Source organism: Anser brachyrhynchus (genome assembly GCF_964034855.1).
Source record: "Anser brachyrhynchus genome assembly, chromosome: 2".
NCBI classification, from domain to species: Eukaryota; Metazoa; Chordata; class Aves; order Anseriformes; family Anatidae; genus Anser; species Anser brachyrhynchus.
Window position 1 is genome coordinate 81659372 of NC_137695.1, and position 23433 is coordinate 81682804.

The 23433-nt window shown below is 38.2% G+C and overlaps 1 protein-coding gene across 3 annotated transcripts in view; it reads left to right on the forward strand.

Moving 5' to 3' along the window:
• Window positions 1-23433, forward strand: part of GMDS (GDP-mannose 4,6-dehydratase) — a 409857-nt gene that overhangs the window by 151050 nt on the left and 235374 nt on the right. For all 3 annotated transcript variants that reach the window (XM_080579299.1, XM_080579297.1, XM_080579298.1), the window contains 2 exons: window positions 3628-3820; window positions 4701-4805. In XM_080579299.1, the coding sequence (XP_080435425.1) occupies window positions 3628-3820; window positions 4701-4805 (298 nt within the window). The remainder of the gene's footprint in view (window positions 1-3627; window positions 3821-4700; window positions 4806-23433) is intronic.

Consider the following 23433-nt stretch of genomic DNA (forward strand, 5'->3'; position numbering starts at 1 on the left):
ATGATAGGAATGTGTTCTTGTGGAGGGTAAGCCCCATATGTTTTCATTTAGATAGTTTTCAGTAAGCTTTTAAATCTTGTTAAAGACCTTGCTAAGCTTAGTTTTGAATGATCAGTTGGGAAACATCATATTTAAAACATTGCTCTATTAAATTCAAATCTTGTGTAGAGATCGAATCTGGCAATTATAAAGAAATGGGGAAAAAAAAAGGAGTTCAGATTCAAAATATATTCAAAACTCATTGTCCTTCTCGAAGCTGTGTGATTGAAGAAACACGATGTGGTATTCAGTGTATTCATATTGTGTCCTGTGATTCCAGAAGCATTGTAACTAATGAGTCTATCCTTTTCTCGAATATTTTATCATCGTATGGGTAAGCCTTGCTGTGGAAATTTATACTTGCCTAACAATGTATTTAAATTGTAAAGCAATTAGGGATTAGTCTTGCAGTAAAACCTATACGAACTGAAGATACTCAGTGTATAAAACTCCTGATTAGTTTTCAATTTTCTGAGCCAATTCTGCAGGGTTTTCAGAACCTGAAAACCTGCAATGAAGCACTTTTAACCAAAAATTTAAGTGTCTCCATTTTGTTCTGTTCACTTCTAATGATAGTGTAATCACTGTTTATTGAATGGAATAACTGCTTAGTGAATGGAATAAGGAGAGGCACGTCATAAGTGTATATATTCACAGCACCTCCACAGATCAGCTATGATAGCTCCAAAAGCACCGCGTCCTCATTGTACATGGGAAGGCACTTCCAAGTTCACTCCGACGTTCCAAGTAGACAATTTCTGTTTTGTCGGTATGCCACTTTCCCTTTGTCACAAAGTCTGTCCAAAGAGGGCAAATGAGTTTTGGGTACATGCTTTTCTTTTTGAGAAAACTTTCAGTTTGGAAGTTTATTACAGGCAAAGAAGCTTCGGTTCCCTACTCCAGTCCTTACAGAAACTCACAGAGTTGTCCTTAAAGGTGTTAGGTACACTGCTTTCTTTATGCAGTTGACAGTAACTGTTAGTTTGGGATTTCTGAGGCTAGGATGGAGCATCTCTCTTAAGGAGGTAAGTGAAAAACAGTGTGTATATGGTTTCTCCAAAGCATGATCAAGAGCATCTCTTTTAGGTTTTCTGCTGATTTGCCACTGTCTTCAGTGGTGTACATAGAGACAAGCTTCCTAAGTCAGGCCTTTAAGATAGTTGTCATAAGTTAGGCTGCGTGAAAGCTCTACTCTGTTAGTATTACCTAAACTCTTCTCCACTGGACAAATGTTTAACCTTTCAGAAAGTAGGGCTTGATTTTTAACCTTTCTGCACCTGCTCTTACGAACTGTCGTTTCCATGAAGTTTTTACTCTTAAATAAATCTCACTGAACTAAGTGCACAAGCAAAGAATGTGATTCTACAGTTGGTTTCTGTAAGACAACCCCTGTCCTTTTGTATTTTGTACACTTTTGCACATTTCTCTTAATGAGATCCTTGCGTATTTTATTTTATAACTTCAGTCTTCCTGCTGGTCTTGCACAAAATAACATGTTCAGAAAGAGAAATAATGGGGTAATGGATAACTTAGCACTTTTTCATGATCTGCCCTGCTTCATTTGTAACTATTTAGTTGATCTGGTGTTTTATAAAACTTTTACATTCTTAACTTTGGATTAGAATCAAATTAAAACCCAGCGTGAAGTTACACTGCACAAAATGTCTTAACAGTCCCGTGTTTTTGGAGCTGGAGCTTTTAGTGGATAAAACCATTTTTCATTTTCTTGAATGCCATTCTAGTCTAACCTGCACTCCAAAATGAAATGAGTTTAGCGGTCTGAGTCCTGTCCCTGGTGAACAATAGTCCACATTACAAAAACACCAAACCCGCACAAAGCTGTCGGTTTCTGCTCGGGAACACTCAGACCCAGCCAGTGTGAAGGCAGAATTACCTCACACCCTAGGGAGTGATTTTTCTAGGTGAAGATTGAGGTCATTCTTAAGGCAATAGGGAAAAGCGGATCTTGTGAAACTGGTCTCTGCAGCAGCCAGCGAGGGCAACCCCTGGTACTGCTACTACAGGCTCTTTGTTCGCCTCGGTGACGAGGCTTTATAATGTGGGATCGCTCATTTAAGACCACCTGAGATGTATGTGTACCATTTACTCACGTGGTAGAATATGCAAACAAAGCTTGCATTTTGAGGAGATGTTTTTAGCAGGTTATTTTGGGGGGAAAAATATGTTAATATAAGTAAATTCCTGGTTCTTCTACAATTAGTGTTTTGCCTTTTCTTAGAGGGCTGGGATGCCACTGTAAATATGTGAAGGTGCTAGGCTAGCCATGTGGTGAATATGCTAATTTATGTTAATTAGTGCAAGACTGACTGTATGACCCGTTCATTAAGATGTTTCCAGAAGAGTTACTCTAACAGCGAAGCTGAGAGGCCTTAATTGACTGTCATCTTTGTGGCAAATGAATTAAAACTAAACAAAACAAAAATGCTCAGCACTTCTTTAGAAGATCAGTGTGTAGTTTTAGCTGTGTCATACTAGGTTAACACAGAAAGTATCAAGTTTCATATTTTTTTTTTGGTTAAAAAAAGAGAGTTAAATTTGTTTTCATACCAATAGCTATTTCAGATCAAAGCTATGTGAGAACATTTTTATTTTGGATAACAGTAATACAATTTAGATTATTTCATACTTGTATTAAAATAACCATAAGTGCAAATGAAAAATAATTTAATTACTTTGATTTCATCTGCTGTGTAAATAAGCCTCAAACCTCTCGTGATTACTGAGCAGAGAAAGCAGCTTAAGAGGAGAAGTGAATACTGGGCTATCTGTCTGAATCTTCAGAGAGCCTGAAAAAATACCTGGCAAGTGTAAAATTTCCCATTGATTTCTCTGTGATAGCTCAGCTTGTTGGGTGAGGGTCATTTACCACCTTCTCCACCCGTAGCTGCCCTGTCACTGAACACTGAAGAAGAGGGCATGGTAGGTTTGTACTCTGCTTTTGGTAGTGTCTCGCTAAGCTCTGGACTAGATCATATAACGAGGCTGTAACATTGCCATTGCTGTAGAGCTTGTTTCATGAAAGTCTATCATTCATCAGCCAGAGAGGTACACGTAAATTAATTCTTCCTTTTGACGGGGCCATGGAGAAGATCGCTCTAAATGTCCATTCCCTTTTGCGTTTTTTTTTTTTTTGATGGTGGTATAAACAAGGATTTTTTTAATAAATGTTCATGCTATCTTACATACTTTTGGCCAATTTTAACCAATTTCAAATATGTCAAAGATATTAAGCCCAAGTGAATATTGTGCAAATTGGCAGCTGTGGAAATGACAGAGCACCTGATAACGTTCCCACTGTAGGGGAGGCTTACCCCTTACTTCACATGGGAAAATGATCCTGAGAGAGAGATCAGGGAACACCAGTCTTTTGATTCTGCTATTTATGGAGCCACTTGTTTATTCTTAGAAATCCTTTGAGGGTACTTCTGTAAACTGAGCATCTACTCTGTACAAAAGTGTCTAGATGGTTTGTGACAAGTGATGTATTGCTTTGTTTGGTTGTACATGATCACTGCATGTTCTGGTTCTCCTAGTATAATTGGTGTTTTTTTCTTTCTCTCCCCCAAGATTTCATTTGACCTAGCAGAATATACTGCTGACGTTGATGGAGTTGGCACTTTACGGCTCCTGGATGCTATTAAGACCTGTGGCCTTATCAACTCTGTGAAGTTCTACCAAGCCTCCACTAGTGAACTTTTTGGAAAAGTGCAAGAAATCCCGCAGAAGGAGACCACCCCTTTTTACCCAAGATCGCCTTATGGTAAGAGCTCGCTGATGCGTGTGTCAGTAGTGTCTGTCTGTCTGTTCTCCCTTCTCGTGTCTCAGGGCTGAAGTCATTTGGGTGTGAGATTAGAATGACGATAGAGCTAAAGTGACTAGACATGTTGAGAGGCATGCCTTTATGAATTACTATATAAAAAGTATTTGCTGCCATTGCCCGGGGGTTGGAAATTACCATCTCACTTCACAAGACTCTCTTCATTCAGATCAGAAGTTGAGAGTTCTTGTACGGAGGAGGGGGAAGGGTGGCTCTTCCCTCACAAAGGATTGTAAGATACCACTGAAGTGATAAGGTTTCATGATTTTTGTTGCCTAAATGAAAAAACTCCCAAGAGCTCGTTTCTTCCGTCATGAACTTGCATTAAATTTGAAACACTTATTAAAGCAATGCGCATGGAAGACTTTGGTGATAAAGTTTCAAATCAATTTGAGAGTTAAGGCACCAGATTTTCACTTTTATTTCTCCGAAGTCATTTCTTTTATTAGCAGAGGTCACCACAGTGGTGTATTTCACACGTTCTGGCTGTGTTAATTATATTGTAAAAGAAAAAGTGCTATGCTTGAGTGTACATAAGAAAACAAGTGAGAGAGTGCGCTAACACTTCCTGGCTGGTTCTGGGGGTGTGCAGAAAAGGAGTATTTTCCTCTTCAGCTGCTCTTTATTGGGCTGGATATTCTTTCCATATGAAATGTGACACATCTAGGGAATTAATCGAATTCTAGCACAGTCCGTTGTTGAAACATGGCCTTCACCCTGCATGTAAGAGAGATGTGCATATGTGTCTGTGTCTGTCTGTATATGTGTCTGAGCTGTGCACAAGTGGAGCAGATGTATGTAACGTCTTAAATTATTTTTGTAGGGGCAGCAAAACTGTATGCCTACTGGATTGTGGTGAACTTCCGAGAGGCCTACAATCTCTTTGCTGTGAATGGCATTCTCTTCAATCATGAAAGTCCCAGGAGAGGTTAGAAAATCCATGTAAAAACTGTTCCTGAATTTGTGTGCATCTGACAGGAAAAATGAAACAATGCATCCGCAGGTTTCATTTAAACTTGCCAAAATGCCGTAGTGAGGGTGTTTGACTTGAGGTAGCCAGCACACTGTGTTTAATGTGGCACTCGTGGCAGTCTCAGAGTCTGCAGTATAACAGTTTTCACTTTCAAGCACCATATTCCATTTTGTAGCCCTCTGGCTCTGAAGGGAGGCTGGGGTAGCTGATTTTGTGTATCAGTGCTCTCCAGAGCATTTAGGTGGGCAACTGCATAACAGATGCAATTTCAAGTGTGACTTGTACTCAAGATTTTTATTTGTATATAAACACCAAATTAAGGAGCATAAATAGTTGACCCTCTAAATTCATTAGAATAACAAGTACAGCCCGGTATATTTTGGAAACTTGTGGATTATTACCCTTACCTTCTGACAAGATGGCTTTCAACACACAGCTTTAAAATGCCTTTCTGTTTATTCCTTAATAGCAACACATTTTAAGCTCCACTTTATCATCCTTTTTCCTCTTGCAGTAGTTTATGAACAATTAATACTGCTACTTAGTTTGTGAAAAAGTCCACAGTTGATTAAAAGTCTCTTATACGACAGCTTTCCTCAGCCCTTAAAATACTGTGACTTAAAAAACACTCTAAGTTTAAACTTTAAATTAACACACACAACTGGATTCTCAGTGCAGAAGCCTTTTATTGTGGTCTGTTTTTAAATGAAAAATAAATTCAAATTCTACAGGAATGTAATCATGTAAATTATAGCCTGGCACAAAATATAATAATTTTACTCATACTTACAAGTATAAAATGGACCATAATTGCAACTGTTTGAAAAAAAAAAAAGAAAAAGGAAAAATAGTCAATGTCAATAGGATTTAAATAGGGATTTTAGTGTTTGTGAGTCACAGCTGTAAAACCTTACAGTACGCTGGGTAGACAACATTTACAGTAAGTGATGCATCAAATCTTCGGTGGCAAAAGTTGGTGCAGCACTTCTTGCTGGAGCAGATGTCAGTATGAGTTTAAAATTAAAAGAGAATCAAATTCGCTAAATTGTTTCATTGAGAAACCCTAATACTTTGCTTTCTTTTAAACAGTTCACTGCAGTATATTCGTGGTGCACCATATAAACTTATGTCCAAATTGCTGAGTTATAATGATGCAATAAAAACCACCTGAACAACATAAAAAATGGGGGGAAATGCAATGGCAAATACTAATCTGGCATGATTTCTTGTAATATTAAAGAGCTATAGGATGAGATGGAAATTACAAGAGCATATATGATTTGTGCCATTTTGAAGGAGAAAAACTTCAGTGTTCATTGCTGTTTTGATCCTTTTGACGTTTGTTCCAGCTTTGATACTGCTGCAATGGAGTTTCCAATCCGAAATTTCATTTCAACACATTTAATATCCCTGTGGAAAACCTGAGTCTGTGCTTTGAACTCTCAGGCTGTACTTTTAGTTGTTTGTATGTGCTAGAGGAAGTTTTAAGCCCCATCTGCCATCTTGCCTTAGAAATAGTTTCAGCTGACACCATTAGCCTTAGCAGGAGCACAAGCAGTGAAAGCAACCTGTAGCTACGGCCTGCTGCCATTTGCTTAGTGTTTTTATGTGAGAATGTCTGAAAATTATAAAGAGAAGGTAGTTTTGAGGTTGTTTCTTAACAGCCATTCATCACTTTCCTAATGTTTTTAAAGACTGCAAAGGTGCTTTGGGAGGAAAAGGGGATTTAATTGGGTTACCTAATTCCTATGCAAAAATTATAATATACGTGGAAATTTTAATATATCTTATGGTTTAGTCTTCTTTTTTATTCTACTGACTTCAGAGGTTGGAAATACATAAATGAAACAATATGTATTTGTTCCAATATTTTAGACTGTTATTCCAGTTGATTTAATGTTACATTGCTTCGATCAAATACAACTCCCTTTTGATGGTGATACTTTTGCAGTCAAGTACAGTGAATGTATTTATAGGGAAATCCTGAGAAGAGAAATAAATCCTAGTGTTTCTTGTAGGCAGGCATCCATAAGGTATATTATATTGCAAGGCAATGGCAAAGATTAACAGAATGCGTTTTTGGTACTGGTAGCCTAAGTGTGGACTGTGATCAAATACAGAGGTATTTGTATTTGATAAACCAATATTCATGGTGAAGGATGCTGAACTGAAGCAGATAGTCACTGAGTCTGAGCTGAAAAGACGACTCTAGAGTTTGATTTGTCTTCTCTTCATATAACATTCAAGTATTTTACTTCTGGGGCAGTGCATGAGCCTAGTAAAAATGAGAACTGTCTAATCAAAGAACTGCTTCCTTGAGACTGGAATGTAGCAATATACATAATCAGCAGATCGATGAATTTTATTTTTCCTTAATATCGCATCTCAGTCTGCAGCATAATTGATATGAACACTGAATGCACTAAACTTACCTGAGCACAAACTGCTTCATCAATACACAGTTTAATTATATTGGTTCCATCTTTAACTTAACGAGTTAAGTGAAAGAGATTGGGAGCAGGTGGGAAGATGTGAGATTATATTTTTTTTTTGCAGAAATACTCTTCTTTTTTGCATTCTAGCTTAAGAAATTCAAGCATTACCTTTGGATAAATGCCTCTACCTAGCAAGATAATTAAATATTTCTCTTGTAAGTTGCTGCATATGAACCTAAACAGGAAAACAAAGCTCTTCTTACATCATCTTTGAGCCTTCAGTTAGTGCAAGGGAAATACACAAATAGTATTTTTTATCTTCATATCACGGTTTATCACTGCATCCGCGTAATTCTTCACTGGTGTGTTTCCCTTCAAATAACATGTAAAAGGTTTGAAAAATAGAAGCATAACTACAACATGTCAACCTGGTGCAATACAATGGGAAACTTGGAAAAAAAATAGATTTTCTGCCTTACAGATTTATAGGGGAAACACTTCTGTTGAACCCATATTCTTCTAAGGACAGTATAGGAAAAATCAAACAAACAACACATCTTACTTCAGAATACTGATCCTTCTCTTTAACCTTCCCAATTTTAATTTGGAAAGGATCTCCAGTAGTTAATCTCATGTGTCCTGTATAATGTAGGCAAGTCTGTGCAGAGTTCATAAGGGTAGAGAGTGCTTAAGTCTACTGTAAGAGGTTTCTTATTTTTGAAATTATGAAGACTTGAGAGAAGTGCTGGCCTTGAGGAGCTTGTTTGATTTTCGACTTTTACCTTGCTCTTATACCATCTAAGAAGAATACAATATCTGGAGTAGCTCTTAAGATGTGACACTATACTGCAAATCTGAACACTTAAGCTTGTTGTGTGGGCTTGCTTTTAAGTCTGGTGTTTCTTGTTCTGATATCCCCCGTGACTTAAAAAATAAAAAATAAATAAAAAAAATCACCAGTGATAAATTCCAGATAGCTTGAACCTGCTACCTGAGCCTTGCATCTTAAATTGGGAATAGTACACCATTATCAAATTGCAGAAATACTTGGATCCATGCTCAAGAGATGCATACATACATAGCAACAGAGGACGTTATCTAAAATCTCATATGGAGTAGAATAAGTGGCAATGTAGTACTTCCCTTTCAAATTTTCTACTTAAGAAATGAGGTATAATTACCTCATATAATAGGTATAATACCTAATAATATGTATAATATCAGTCACTTTTTTTTTTTTTTTTAACTAATACATGTTTTTCAGCTCACACAAATCAACATTGCTGCACTGAAGTGAACAGGGTCATGTTGATTTGTTCTGGCTGAGCATAGTATTTCAAGTGATGGTCTGGTAACGTCAGATGAGCATAATCTGCCTATTTTGGGGAAAAGACCAGTATTGACAATACACCTTGCTAAAACTGGTTTCTTGGTTGCTGTTATCACTTTTTACTTGGGTGTAATTCAATTGTTTCCTGATTTATGGCCATGCCAAGGGATAGTGGGATTTTCCATTTCTGAAGTTTATTTACTGTCTAAACGTTATCTGAAAAGCAAAATGCTCTCTACAGTGCTAGTATGCTACAAGATGATCTCTGTTTCCAAAATCAAGCATACAAAAGAAACCCTAAAAAGGTCTTCCCAGAAAAATCAGGGAGGTGTACATTAGGATAGAGCTGAACTATGCCTCCGTAGTTCTCTTGTGCAGCCAGATGTCGTAACCTACTGTAACAGGGTGTTTTTTCTATCGTGCTTCAGAGAGCCAGCTCCAAAGTCATGACCTGCCAGGCTCCAGTGGGTGATCTTGTACAGAATGCTTGTACACACACTGTCAGAAAGCTGGACACACGATATTGTGGGGGTTTTGTTTGTTTGTTCAACAAAATTATGGAATACCAAATGGGGAAGCTGGTGCCCAGCAAGTTTCTGTTGGTGGTTGAATGTGGCTCCCAGTATTACCAGCGTGGAAATATCTGCCCTGTAGCAATATTGGAAAGGTATTTCGGTTCAGTGAGATGACGGTTTTGACAGTGGAAGAGTGAGGCAATTAGCAAGTCTAGTTTTCAGGAAAGCTGGGGCTCGATCCAAGCCTTTTTTACACCATTGGAAAGGTTCCTGTTCTTTTGTTGGGCTCTGGATCTCACTAATACCTTTTTTTTTTTTTTTTTTTTCTGAGTAAGAAAGCAAACTACTTGTTGACAGTATCATTTGTTTCTTCCCACACAAGCTCTTACTTTTTTTGCTCCTTGGTTCTGCACAGAGTTTTCTCAGGTTTACAACATGTGCCTTTGGATGTCTGAGATAACTCTCCGATTTGGTTAACCACTTCATTGCTTGCCTCATCTGATCTTTATCTGCCAAGATGTACAAACATGTACTGCATGTTTCCTGACACAATGCAACAGAAGTTTTGTTTTTTTGTTGTGTGTTTTTTTTTCTCTCCAAGTAATAAATACTTTGCCTCCACACATGACATCATTGTGTAGATCATTCAGTAGGGAATTTTTGTTTGTCTGATACCAGCTCTGGTAAAGCAGTTGTCATCAGACCATTGCTGTATAGCCAGAGGGAAAGGATACAACTGCTCATTTCTATGATCTCTTTCAGCCAGGAAGGAAATGGCTAGGTGTTAGATTGCAGGCTGAAGGTTGTCAAAGTACATGTAGCAAGATTAAAATGAAAAGAAATCATGATTGGAAGAGAATGGGGAGTGTTCCTTGCTTTTGTTGTGCAACTGGATCACGCTTTTGCCAGGAAGGAGGGGGTAAGGGGTTTCTTTGCTTGCTGTAAATGTGCTTGGATGTCTTGAATTTTCTTGTTATTACCTTTTTTTTTTTAATTATTTTTTTACAAGCTTTCAGTCTCCCTTTTGCCTCTATTTCATAGAGAGGGCAGTAGCAGATGGTGACATCTGCTACTGAATTTCACAAGAAATCCCTCCAATCCTGACAGTAACAGCTGCTCTTCTGCATCTCCTATAAAGAGATGTAGCCAACATCTGTCAGATTTCCCTTTCTCAGTTCTGTGACTGAGGTGACTAATTTGCTGGTGTCCTTACAAATATTCTGTGCAAGAGGGACTTGTCAACCCAACACCACTGGAAGTACTAAGGGCCCTCTTTTTATAAGTTTAGTGAAAGATGCAAGTATATAGAATTTTCAGTGCAGAGCTATTTATCTTTTATTTACTATACAAACTTCTAAACTGACAAGTACATCTGTATAGCAAAAGTCAACAGAGCGTTGCTTGTGCCTTGCCGACTCCTTGCTAGATGAGAAGAATGCAAGCTGGCTAGTTATTGTCAGGGATCATCTGCCTAGCATATTGAAAACTTGGTGTCAAGGTACCATGGCCAATGTAAGAGGAGTTACTCAGACAGTTGTGTACTGCGTCGCAGCCAAGATCATTTCATGCTTTTTAGTTTGCATGTTTCAACAGAGAAAGCATGCAGTGTCCTGAAGACATGCATTCTTACTGGCTTTTTCTCCCTGCTGTGAGGCTGATCCTGCTAAGTGATCCATGCAGGTGTTTTCTTATCTACACATGCAGTCAAACGTCAGTGGGGATAAATATGGGCATTAGGGTCTACTTGTACAGATGGATTTGTGGTAATATTGACCATAATAAGAGAAAATTGCCAGGTAATACCTCTCTGCTATTTTAGCTAGGTGCTTGTGTTTTCCTATGAGAAAGAGCTGACCTTCCAGGATAAGTGAATGCAGTTAATTCTGATTTTGAACCTGATACTGACTGACTAGATAGTACTGATAGGAGCACATAACAATATGCAGGGATCATTGTGGGTCTGTCTAATTTTTGTGTGGCTAATAAGTCATCTTCATCTTGAGTTCTAGGCAATACTCATATATGAAGGCAATGTAATCACACCAAAATATGAGCAGGCTTCCCTCTGTGAGCTTGGGTTTTGGAAGCAGTGCCAGACTTCTGATATGAGAAATGAAGGCTATGAACATTCCTGCATGTGCTTGGCTTTGGGCATCCAGGTTGTCCAGGTCAGACCATGGAACTTGTTTGAAATAGGAACTAAACAATCATGTAAATGAACTGAATCTGGATATAAACATATATTTTTCTCAAGTGAGTCACTGATAAAGGAAAATGCTGTGTTGAGCTGGACATTTATTGAAATCTTTTTGAATAAGTCTTATGAACAGTAGTTTGTGGAAGTCTTTCTGATTTCTTAATTATTTTTTTTCTTGTCCAATACTATAGCGTATCCCTGGTTCTATACTTCTCTATCTGATGTACTTTTCTGGGGTCTGTCACCAGTTTATCTAAATAGTTATAGATATAGCTCTTACAAAGTCTAAGTAATTTCTTGCCTGTGGGTTTAGACTTTTGGAACAGCTGCATTCGCAACCCAGATCTCTCCTTAAGCAAATTATTATCTTATCAGATACATCTTCTTGTCATTAAATCATGTGCTCCCTTGTGGCTTATTCCATGTTGAGAAGAAAGTAGATTACACTTTTTGCTGTTTCCCATGATTGATTTAACTTTTTCTTGTAATCTCAAAACAAAAACAAAAAAAAGCACCCACCCAATCTAGAAAACCTTGCCGTGTTTCATTTCTCAAGTTATATTAGCTGATAGCAGGGTTACTTTCTTAAACTGTGTGATTGTGGACTTTTTTTTCCATCTAATGAAATATCAACTCAAAATAAAATGTGGAAGATATGGAAGTCAGCAATGGGAAATGGAGTGGTCAGAGCATGTACCTCATCTGTAGTGTTCTTGTGGCTTCATTAATGCACAAACTTGTGGCAAGGTTATTAATATGGATTACATGCCTGTTTCTCTGTTTTTCTTTTTTTCCAACAGTTTGCAAGTATTTATTGTAATTAAAACTGTTACCATATGTAAGTAGATGCTACTGTAACAGTATATTTCACTGTGTTCTATCTCATCCCTATAGAATGATAGCTGCTAAAACACAGGGTTGTAGGTCACAGTTAACAGGTTTCCCACAAAACCCTTCGGGGTTGCTCTTTGGTATGGGAAAACAAGAGAAACAACAGAAAATACAGTACTGTGTTCCCTCTACTTTCTCATAACTTTTGCCGTAGGACATGTGAGTGTGGGAACCACTGCTGTAGAAACGCTGCAAGATTTTTATTTTTGATGGAAAGAACTTAATTTCATGACATCAAATGTGAATTGATTGCACATGTAACTAAAGAATCGGCCAGCTAAATAACTCAGACCTCCCATTGACATCCTTTTTTTCTCATTCATATTAAAAACCTTCCATTAAGAGAGATTAAAGGTGTTTATTACTTGCATCGATATTAATCAATAGGCAGCTTGAGAAGATTTACAAGAAACTTAAAAAATAAAATTAAATAAAACAAAAATCCTGCGGTAATCCCAAGTCTAAGCAGGATGAATCTGGAAAATTCAAAGCTCATTTTAGACTTAAAAGAAATCCAGATGAAATGAGAAAAGTATTAGCCACACACAAACATTTTACTTCACCTTTCTTTTAAAATCTCTTGCAACATTTGATTTAAAATTTTAACACTCTGTGTTTGTTGTTTTAACACTTTTCTCTTTGCCACCCCACATCTTGCCCATATTCTCAGCTATTGGTAGGCATGTGTATATCTATTAGGGATACTTGAGTTGTCTGGCATGCTATGTACTCTAACTTACATTCGGTTTCTATTTGCTATAGACTTTAAAAAAGAATACGAGGTCTTCTGTTACCTTTATTGTACTTTCTAAACATAAATGAAAATACTGCATGCCTTCAAAGGTCAGGAACAGTCCTTATACCTCCCAAATTCTACATAATTCTTGAAAATGGAGTGAATTGAAAATAATTCCTCGATGTAAGCGTTTTGTTGATTAGGGATGGTACCAGTGATACGCTTCATTTTATATATTTATACTGAAGTGCCATTGAATCTTGAGCCAAGCCAATTGAGCAACCATAGTAGGCATTTGAGTTTGTAAATGCTCCTTCTGCTCTGCTTGGTTGCATAAATTAGGTGTAAGCTATTGCATACATCTGTAATTGCAAAATAGGCCATTAATGGCTAATTTTAACATGTTTTTCAGTAGGAATGGGTCTGTCTTTTCTCAGGTTTTTCCATTCATTTTGATATCCTCTAGATGTATTGTAGGGAAGGTGGGAGATAACGGAGGTTTTCTGTCACCTGTTGGATTGGGAAATGGGATAGACTAGTGCTGGGAGTGTGTTTTGCTGTCATGTTCTATTGGAGTAGTCATTGAGGTATCATGGACAAAAGCCTGCCCTTTCTGAGAAACTAGAGAGTATGCTTGTACTTTTCTGTTCAGCAGGAAGGTGTGCAGCTATGTATCCTGGACTGTAATCCTGTTCAGATATTATTTCCAGGTAGTGGTATGATTCACCCCATCCTGAGGAAGGTGAGGTTTTATTACTTAATTAAAATTAATGTAATCTCCTATTTTCCTCCTAAACATACGACAGTAGTGAGTGCTTGAATCCTGAACACATCTGTTATGAATTTCAAAAGGAGTTAGAAGCAAAAATCGCTCTGACTTGTTGAAAATCAAATGGCTGTCATGCATCTGGGGTAGAAGGTGGCTCCATGGGTCTCCTTTGTAGCTGGTGTGTCCTCACAGAAATGCTAGTGAGAGTCTTTCTCTCGTCAGCTTGGCGTGGCCTAGCACCACAGCCTTGGTTCACGGTCTCCACTTACGATGCTCTAAAAGCTTTCCTTTTCTGAAAAAGTTTTTATGTTCTCATAGTCTCAAGTCCATTTCTTTAAATCTTACTCAGTGCATCTTCAGGTGAAGATGCTACTGTGACTGATTCCATTAACTAGTAAAATGAGCATGTAGTACAAATAATATGCATTTTTCTTTACACCTGTTTGAATCCACACACACACAAAAAGGTGTAGCATAGCACATGTTATTACAATTCTTCTAGTGTTAGGAGATTTAATGACAAGATTTTTTGTCCCCACAGACCATGCAGTATTTAATAAAAACATTTAAAGGAAGATTGGTGTAACAGTAACTCAGGCTGTGAACTTGAAAGTTTGATTTCATCTAACAATAACAGTAGGCAAATGCTACCTTTGCTGCCTAGTTCTACTTGTGCTTGTGTTACTAAAGAAGTGGCAGTAGTTTTTGTCATGTTGGTGAAACCGAGATGAATTGCCAACATAGTGTAAGAAAACTAACCAGTGAATAACAGGTCTTTATTAAATTTTTACTTGTCTTGTAATGATGCTTTTCTTAAAAAAAAAATATCTTAAACTATACTTAAATGAAAAATAGTCTCTTTGTTTTGAAATCATGGGATTAAGCAATTCTGGGTTTGAGTTCATTAGGGTGCTGCAGTTATTGCACAACTTTGGTCTACTTGCAAGTAAGTGAAGTGTCTGCTGTCACTTCAGTTCTACAGGTTCCTTGTGGGTTTGGTGGTGGGGTGACATCATCTGGTTTACCGTCACATTTATAGACAATGATAACCAGGCATCAACACTCATGGAGGAACCCACAGAGTCATCAGGGAACGTTCATTTTTTCCAAAATTATCTATGTGTGTGAGTATGTGGATGATGCTTGCAAATGGTTGCCTGTACTTGAAAGTCTGATGAAAGAATTAGTATGTTAAGTAGAATTTGCTGTAAAAGCAGAATAAGTAGAATAATAAAAAGAATAAAGTTGTATTCATTGTCCAGTGTGATCACGTACATGAGGATTCATTCAAACTTAGTTGTTTTTACAAGTTAAAGTCAGGTGGCTTAATATTTAATACAAAAGATTTGGTATTGAAGAAAAAAATCTGAAAGACTTAACACATTTTAAAATATGCTTTTTCTGTAGAGTATTTAGGGAAAACATCAGCTTGGACACTGTTTATTTAATCTTTATTGTAAAAGTAGAAATAATTTGGAATATTGAATTTTTTCTTTAACTGCACCTTTTGTACGGTTTACTTTTCTGGCTTGGCATAGTATATAGTGGTTGTGTTTTCCTGTTGTGGTGGTTTTGTTTGTTTGTTTGTTTTATCCTGATATCTTTTTTGGGTCTTGGTTATTGAAAAAGTCAGGGAACAGTTCCCCATCTAACCAAGTTATGAACAAATCCTTTTTTCAGAAAATCTGAGGCATTGCTCCATTATTCCATGCAAATTTCATTTAATTATAAAATCCTGAATCTAAACATACACTGAATAAGAACTGTAAAAAATTCAGATTCACATTTGTAGATCAGATTTATGTCTTTTAACATTTATGTGAACTTTCCTGCAATATGCCTTTCTGTCAAGAAAAGCTTTCATGAATATCTGCTTGTCTGTCCGGAGTACCAGATCTCTACCCCTAATTTTTTTTGGCAGTCAAGAGTAAGTTTTTGTCATTTGATGGACTGTCATTTTATTTAGTTTGCTGCTTCTTCAGAGTAATCCAGGTTAAAATAAAGGTTTGTTTTCCAAATGCACTTGCCCCAAGAATCCAAAGTTTCTGTTTCTTGACAGTGTTTGAACCAGGCTCCTCTAAATCCAGTATTCCTCTGTGAAACTGCCATATCCCGTGGTTTCTGCAACACCTTCACTTCGAGGTTTTTTCTTTTTTTTTCCCCCATTATCCCCTGCTTGAATTGGATTAAGGCATTGCCTCTTACTGTTCTGTAGCCTATCCGGAAAGAAACGCTTATGCAGCCACATGATGCAGTAAGTTCTTTTGAATGTTTTTGCCTTATAAAACAGAGAGTTTTATAGCTGTGATCCTCCAAAAACTTATAGAGACCTCTTGGTGCTTACGGGCTCTGACTCCTAAGTCTGGTTCTGTTGTTTTTAAAAAGAAAGTTGTTGCCATGAAGTGAATAATACTGGTCAGATTTTCAAACCTGCTATTTAATAACGAGCATTCAGATTTTTCAAAGGGCTTTGAGGTGTGCATATTGAAAGGATGGGTGCTTTAGAGAGTCCTTGCAAGACAGAACCATAATGGTAAGAAATATTTTTCAGTGGACATGATAATTCCATGCTTCTAAAAGCAGAACAAGTCAACTTTGTAATGATGAATGATGTAGGCAGTGGTTACCTGGAAGTGTTTGCTTAGCCTCATTTCCCTTTTACTCTAAAATAATGTTTGTGGGGAAAACTGCTAATTTTAATATATTTCACTTAAAAATGAAAGAAACATTGTGTTTCCTGAAGCACAAGAACATGGACTTGTTATATTTGAAAAATATCAATAATTGAAAAAGAAAGAAAAACACACACACACACACAAAGAAAGCAAACAAAAAAAAATAAAAGAGTGAAGAACAGGTAAATGGTTTGGTTCAGATCTGATTTGTATTTGACTCTGACTCAAGTCAGTTCAGTTTCTTCAGATCAATAATGATTGGTATGTCTGTATCAGTTCAAGCTGGAAAATGTAAACTTTTGAAATGTAAAGTACATATGATAACGGAACTTCCTCTGGCAAATTTTCTGCTAAACAATTATTCTGATCTGTAATCAGAAGTATTTTGGTTTTGGTTCAGTTCTGAATTAGTTCATCAAAGACTTCAGGTGACGGTGCAGGTTCGCTTCCCATTTTAGAAAAAATAGTTTAGAACAATTTTATATTTCAGTTCGGTTTGACTCTGAGGGAAACAAAAAAAAATAGCGTTCTCATAGTTAGGCGCTACTTAGCTACATTGCACACTTCACTCTGCTTGGGTAAGCTGCTTTATTGGGCTGTAGCATACCTCCTGGCTGGCGTGCAAGAGTACAGTGCTGCAGTGTCTGACTAACGAGCAAAATGGGGGGGATGTGTTGGTTCGAGGGGAAATATCTTACTGGGATTAAAACGTGGGAATAATCTGTAAAGATTTGGTATTGAGCTGAAGTGGTTTGAAGAATGTTTGTGTTTGTGTTTAAATCCACATGATGATGTGCCTATGAGAAGATCAGGGAAACATGGACGTTAAAAAAAAGAGGGATGATATGAAAATCTGAACCTCAAACCTGAATCTCGAACCTGCGTTTTTATAACCTTGTCATCATATAGGCTGTGTAAAGAGAATACTTCGTCATGAATAAAATACTGTTTACTGAATTCCATTGAAACTCTTGAGAATAACTTAAGAATTTAACTTCGTTTTAGTAAGCTGATATGCCTATAGTGCTGGCTACTTTTAAATCCCTCTGCAAATATTTTTGTTGTGTTTAAGTTTATTATTTCTGTATAATTGCTCACAATTTGATTGTTTTTTCTTTTTTAGTAATTTAGGGTTGTTTTTTTTTTTGTTTGTTTTCTATTGGTGGGCGAGATGTTAGGGGACATGACTGGTTTCTTCAGCAGCCTGTTAGGGGCTATGCAGAAACGTGACCAAGAAGCACTTTTTTTCTGTCATGTTACAATTTAACTGTTTTAAAAGGAAACAAAAAAAAAAAAAAGAGGATTAAAATTTAATATAATTTTATTCCTGTGTACTTCTAAAGGTGGTATAAAACTGATTGGTGTTAGCTGATGTGGCACAGTTCAGCTTCATTAAGAATCTGCAGAATCATGACACTCAGCAGCTCAAAAGGTTATGGTGCAGAGAGCGTATACAGTGCCCTTTTCCAGAACAATGGCATGGTCACTGTTAGTACTGTGTGTGGGCATAGGAAGAACAGATGAGAGAGGGCAGAACCATGCCACAGCACTGGCAAAAGGACACCGTTGCCCTTTCTGTCTTCAACCCCTTTTTGGAATCCCACTCAAAGACATCAAACTTGCATGTGAGTTCACAGCACTGAATGCAGTTACTGAAGGGCTCAGTCCTGAAAGACATGAACAAACTTCACATGTTCTAACAAAATATTTGAGATTTTGTTTAAGAGTGGTCTGTATGACACCAGTGGGTATGTTTCAGAGTACGTTTGAAGTCTGAGATAAATCTGAAGTATGGTGATACAAAGATGTTTGCAGTCACCTCTAAGTACTTCTATTAAGAAATAGGGCCTTCAAAATTTCAGTGTTAGACCAGTATCCTCAGTGATTTACAAGGTCAGGCTTTTATGTCCACATAGCCTAATATGAAAATAAAAAGATGTGAAGCAAGGCCACCAGCTTGACGAAAGAGGTTTCACTGTGAGGAATGCCCTTAAACATAACTAGGACACTTCAGCCATGGGGTAGGAGGTGTTAAAAATATGACCAATGTAAAGTGGCTGGGAGAAGCTGGATGGGAAATGATGCTCCCTCTCATCAGTTCATTTGATAGTCCCTGGTTCTCATCTTGCCAAGTGACAGGTTCAAAGCAAATAAAGAATTTGACTTCATGGTGTGTTTGTGATGTTAACAATTTGTTGCCGCAGAATTTTGTAGGTGTCAAAAATTTTTATGGCTTTAAAAAGCAATTGAAATTTGAGGAAATGTGACAAAAAACATACTAAAATCCCTAAAAGCCATAAGAGAATAGCAATAAATGGTTTCTCTACAGAGCTTGGGGATTTTGTATGTATATTTCTTAAGAATTTGGTGTTGCCAGTTTTTGAGAGAAGGTACCAGACATGGACTTTTGTCATCCTCGCTGAAGCTGTTTTTGTTGTTCTTGCATACATTTTTAAGAAAATGAAATGATGAGGTAAAATTTTACTCTTAATCATTTTTTTGCTCCATCGTTTTAAATAATAGAGAACATATGATTTGGGCTTTTCTGATATATCTTTATCTTCTGATAAATCTTTTCTGATTTAGTGCCATCTGTCATATTTATTTTTTTTTAGCTATTTCTGTGTTACTAAAATTAGATTTTTATCCTAGTTTCCCCTTTGCTTGCCTGCCCCTTCCCTCCCCCCTGTAATAACTAGGAAATGTTTAATATTTGCCATGAAAATAAGTCCTTTGTTTTCCAATCTTAATTGTATTTCCTCTTTACTTAAATCTTTGAAAGAGCGAGAACATAGTTTTCTAAGCAGGGTAAGAGGTCATTGTACTAACTTTCCTCCTGAGAAAGGAGCAACAGTTGTGACTTAATTGTCACTGAGGATGCTGATGTCCTTTGGGTACATGGCATCAAGAATCGTTAAGTAATTTAGGTTGGAAAGGACCTCTGAGTTTGTCTGGTTCAGCAACCCCTACTCAAAGCAGGGTTAGCTTCAGAGTTGAATGAGGTTGCTCAAGGCCTTGTCTATTCGAGTTTCAAATAACTTCAAGGATGGAGATCCCCAGCCTGTTGTTCACCCATCCCATTCCAATGCTTAGCCATCTTCACTATAGAAAATACAAGTTGCTTCATATCTGAAGAGAATTTCCTGTGTTGCAAGCTGTGTCCGTTGCCTCTAGCACAGATGTGCAGTAGCTACCTCAGAGGAGACTGGCTCCATCTTCTCTACAGCCTCCTATTAGGCACCTACAGGTGGCAATCCTGGGCTCTTTAAGGTTGATTGAGTCCCTTTCCTTCAGCCTCTCCTGTGTGCCCTGCGCTCCAGCCCCTGACCCCGCTGGTGGTCCTCCCCAAAGGCTCTCTCCAGTATTTTCAAATTTGTCTTGTAGTGGCTACACCCAAACTTGACCCTGTATTCCAGTGCTGGTGAGATGTGGTCTCACCAATGTCAAAGAGGAGGAGGAGGAATCGCTTCCTTCAACCTGCTGGTGATGCTTTTGGATGCAGTTCTGAAAACATGCCTGTCCTTTGTGGCCCTGCTGTTATGGCCTAGTTCTGCACCTTACTGACTCCATGGGCTTTAATGTAAACATGCTCGTCATCGAGGAGGAAAGCCTCTACTTCTTCAAGATTTGGGGAAAACTTCATGAGAAGATCTTCACTATTCCTCTAGATTTCTTCTGGGGGGGACACCATGATTAAATCTATTATTTGCCTGGGGCATGTGACATGAAACAACTATGCAGCTGCTAAAATTTGAATTTAAATTAGCTGTGGAAAAGATGAGGAATCTCTCTCTGATGGCATAATATGTATGGTCCAGAAAATCATAAATAGAACCGATTTTTTTTAGTAGATCTATCTTGTATCATAACAATTGCCAAAGTGTTTACTCACAGGCGCAAAATACTTAGAGAGTCTCCTTAATCTACGGTTATTGTTGCCCTCTCGTCTTGACCTTTGTTGAAGTGTTTTATAAACAATTTAAAGAATAAATGAAGTATTAGAAACAGTTATTATAGAGGAGGCAAAGTTATTTGCTTTCCTTGAGTGAAGGGATATAATTTATAAAGGACTGATTATACTAATCTGTTTTCTGGGTAGCCTGTAAGTTTACTTTACCATGGCAAGGGAGAATAACAGAGAAATTGTGTCATGGGAGCCAAGTAAGATATTGTAGCAGTAGGAAATCCAATTGCCTTGTTTTACAGCCATTTGTCTTGTCCGTCGTTTCTGTCAAGTGATCATTTGAATCAAAAGCATTTAAAGAGATTTTCTTCCTTTACAGTAATGAGAACAACAGAGACTTCAGTGCTGCAGGACATTCTTACTAGGTCTTTCCTTCTTTAACATGGCTACCTGCCAGCCCGTGTTGTTATTAGAAGTTGCTTCATTTAGTACATTTTATGAAGTGGCTCTGCCTGGCTTCTTGACTGTCACCGAGGCTATGAGTCAAGAAAGAGAGCAGGAGTGGAGCTCTGATTCAGTGGAGCCCAGCAAAGAAGCAGTTTAAGCTGCGAATATTAATGGGAAGCTTTCTACTTCAAACATTTTCTTTTCAAGGTATGCATTCGTATCAAAAGAAAAACACTGCAAAAAGCAAGTTTGATCTCTTTGCCTTACCGATTTTAACAAATTGCTTCTGCCTTGCCTTTTGTTTACAAAGCTTAGTGCTAGCAAAATTCCCTTGTGACCCGTGAAGGTTACACAGGCGCAGAGCCTACTACCATGAGGTTGGGGTGGAGATTATTTGATTCCAGGTCTGAGAGAAAAGGGCCATTTCTAGGAGGGGAACGGCTTCAGGATCAGAAGTTCCCCCGGTAAGCCTGCAAGCCGTTTTCACCTCGGCTTTGCACTTCTGTCAAGCAGGGATGAAAAGAGACTTACAGGTCCCGGAATCATCAAAACAACGGAGCCTGTTGGCTCCAACACAGCTGGAGCTGGGAAAGAGATGTCTGTTCCTCCTCTCTTATGTGGCTTTTTCTGTCTCTTTTCCGATCTCCCTGTGAGGCAGACAGAGTGGAGGCAGTAGAGCAGCAGGGAAGAAGAAAGGGTGACAGCGGCTGTCTATTCCAAGTCAGAGGACAATTTTGTAGTGTCCCTTTGCAATTAGAAGAACATTTGTCAACCCTGACATCTGCCAACCATAGCTCTGCAGCCCCAAGAGAAGCTTATCTTACTGAAGTGCTTTTGACTGTTTTCCCAAGCAGAGATGAGAGAAGGCACTGCCATTTCCAAAATCAGCATTTGAGTGAAGAAATAGGGCGGGATGTTGCTGTAGACACATACATAATTACATCTTCATTTCTAGTGCTTCTGGCAGGAGCAGAGGGGATGGGGCAAGATACCTTAATAACATGCGGTTGGTGTCGGCATTATTTGATTCTACCTCCTGCAGGAATTCTGTATCCTACAGTAACTTTCCTGCAGGTCTAAGACTCTTTTAGAAATATTCCTTAGCAGTTTTGAGACACTACACTATTGCATAGCAGTTTTGAGACGCTACTATTGAGACACTGAATATTCCGTAGCTTTTACAGTCATCATTTTGAAATAGTCAGTAGATTCCACGGGTAAGCATTAGGTACTTTGTCACCGAGAGGGTTGAGGCCCGTGTCCAGAAGTATGTGGTCAGGGGAAGCCAGTTTCTGAAAGCTGATTCTTTGCCTGCTTCATTCAGAGCATATGGGGGTGCTCTGGGGAACAAATGTAGATTTGGCTCTGGCTCAAGGGAGGTCCCTTGTCATGAGATGACATATGAGGGTTATGCATAGAAGTACCAGACCCTCACACTCCCATACTGTGCGGCATTTCACAGCCTGGAGATAAACAGACTGTAGCTGTTTTAAAATAACAGCTATGTTTTCTCTCTGTTTGCTGGGCTATTAAGCCTGAGTCATCTTCCAGGTCCATCTGTCCTGTAAGTAAGATATGATACTTTCTACCATATACCTCTTACCTGAAACGCTGGGCATTGTAAACGTTCTTTAAAAAAACTCTCATGAATAATTGCCAAAAGGTGGTAGCTACAGTATCCCCAACAAATGTACGTTATGAATGGTCCTCTTTTTAAGCCTAGAATTCCTTTAAACATGCCTGTTGGGTTTTGAGTACCTGCAGTTAAATGGTGTTGCTTTTGGCAGGGCTTGGTGAGCAAATGAGGCATAATCTCTCTGATCTCAGTAGTCTGGTCAGCCAGCCATGACATTCTCAGTGTCTTTTCTTTCTACACCCTGTCTGAACAGAGCCATAGCCCAGGCAGCTCTCAGTGGGGTTGCCAAAGATTACCATGTGCAGTGAAGCAGCAGATGGCAGGACAGTGGAAAATATGCAGTCCCGATCCCTGGGTTCACATGGGGTTCAGGGTTAAATTTCAGCAATTTCCCTCCCTGCTCCTCGAGGCCCTCTATAAACTGTCCTTTGAGAGACAAACTTCTCTGTGTACACTTGGGAACTGTTTTAAAATTCATTTTTGTATAGTTTTGAAACTGGGTTCTAGACTGCAGCTGGAAATCTAAGAAGGCTGTGTCTGTGACCACAGAAGTTAGTTTTTTTCACCATCCAAAGACATTTGTGTGAGCATAAGCAATGAGGTAAATATGAACACATCCTGAGGACTATGAAGGGGGAGAAGGGAATATTCCAAACTTGCTTAGCTCAAAAATTGTGTAGTGAGTGAGTAAAGGGTGTTTCCATAAACTTAATTCAAACTTGTACCTGTGGGGTCTGATAAGGCTGTTATTTGCACTCCCTCCCACACCCCCGTGGGCTTCCTCTTTGTTATTACTTGCACAGGATGAATATTTCTCACCTGAATGACTAGATGTTCAATATTTGGGGCAAAAGGGCAAGAAAGCAGTTCTTTGACAACAAACTTGCTCTGTGCCCCATTCATGGCACCCTTCAGGCCATGCACAGAGAATGGTTTCACCCCTTTTTGACTCTTCCAGGGTCCTTTTCTCCTGTTGTTTCAGAAATACTAAGATACTTAGTTTTGTGAGATTCCTGTAAAATATTGGTATTTTATCCACTTTCGTTAG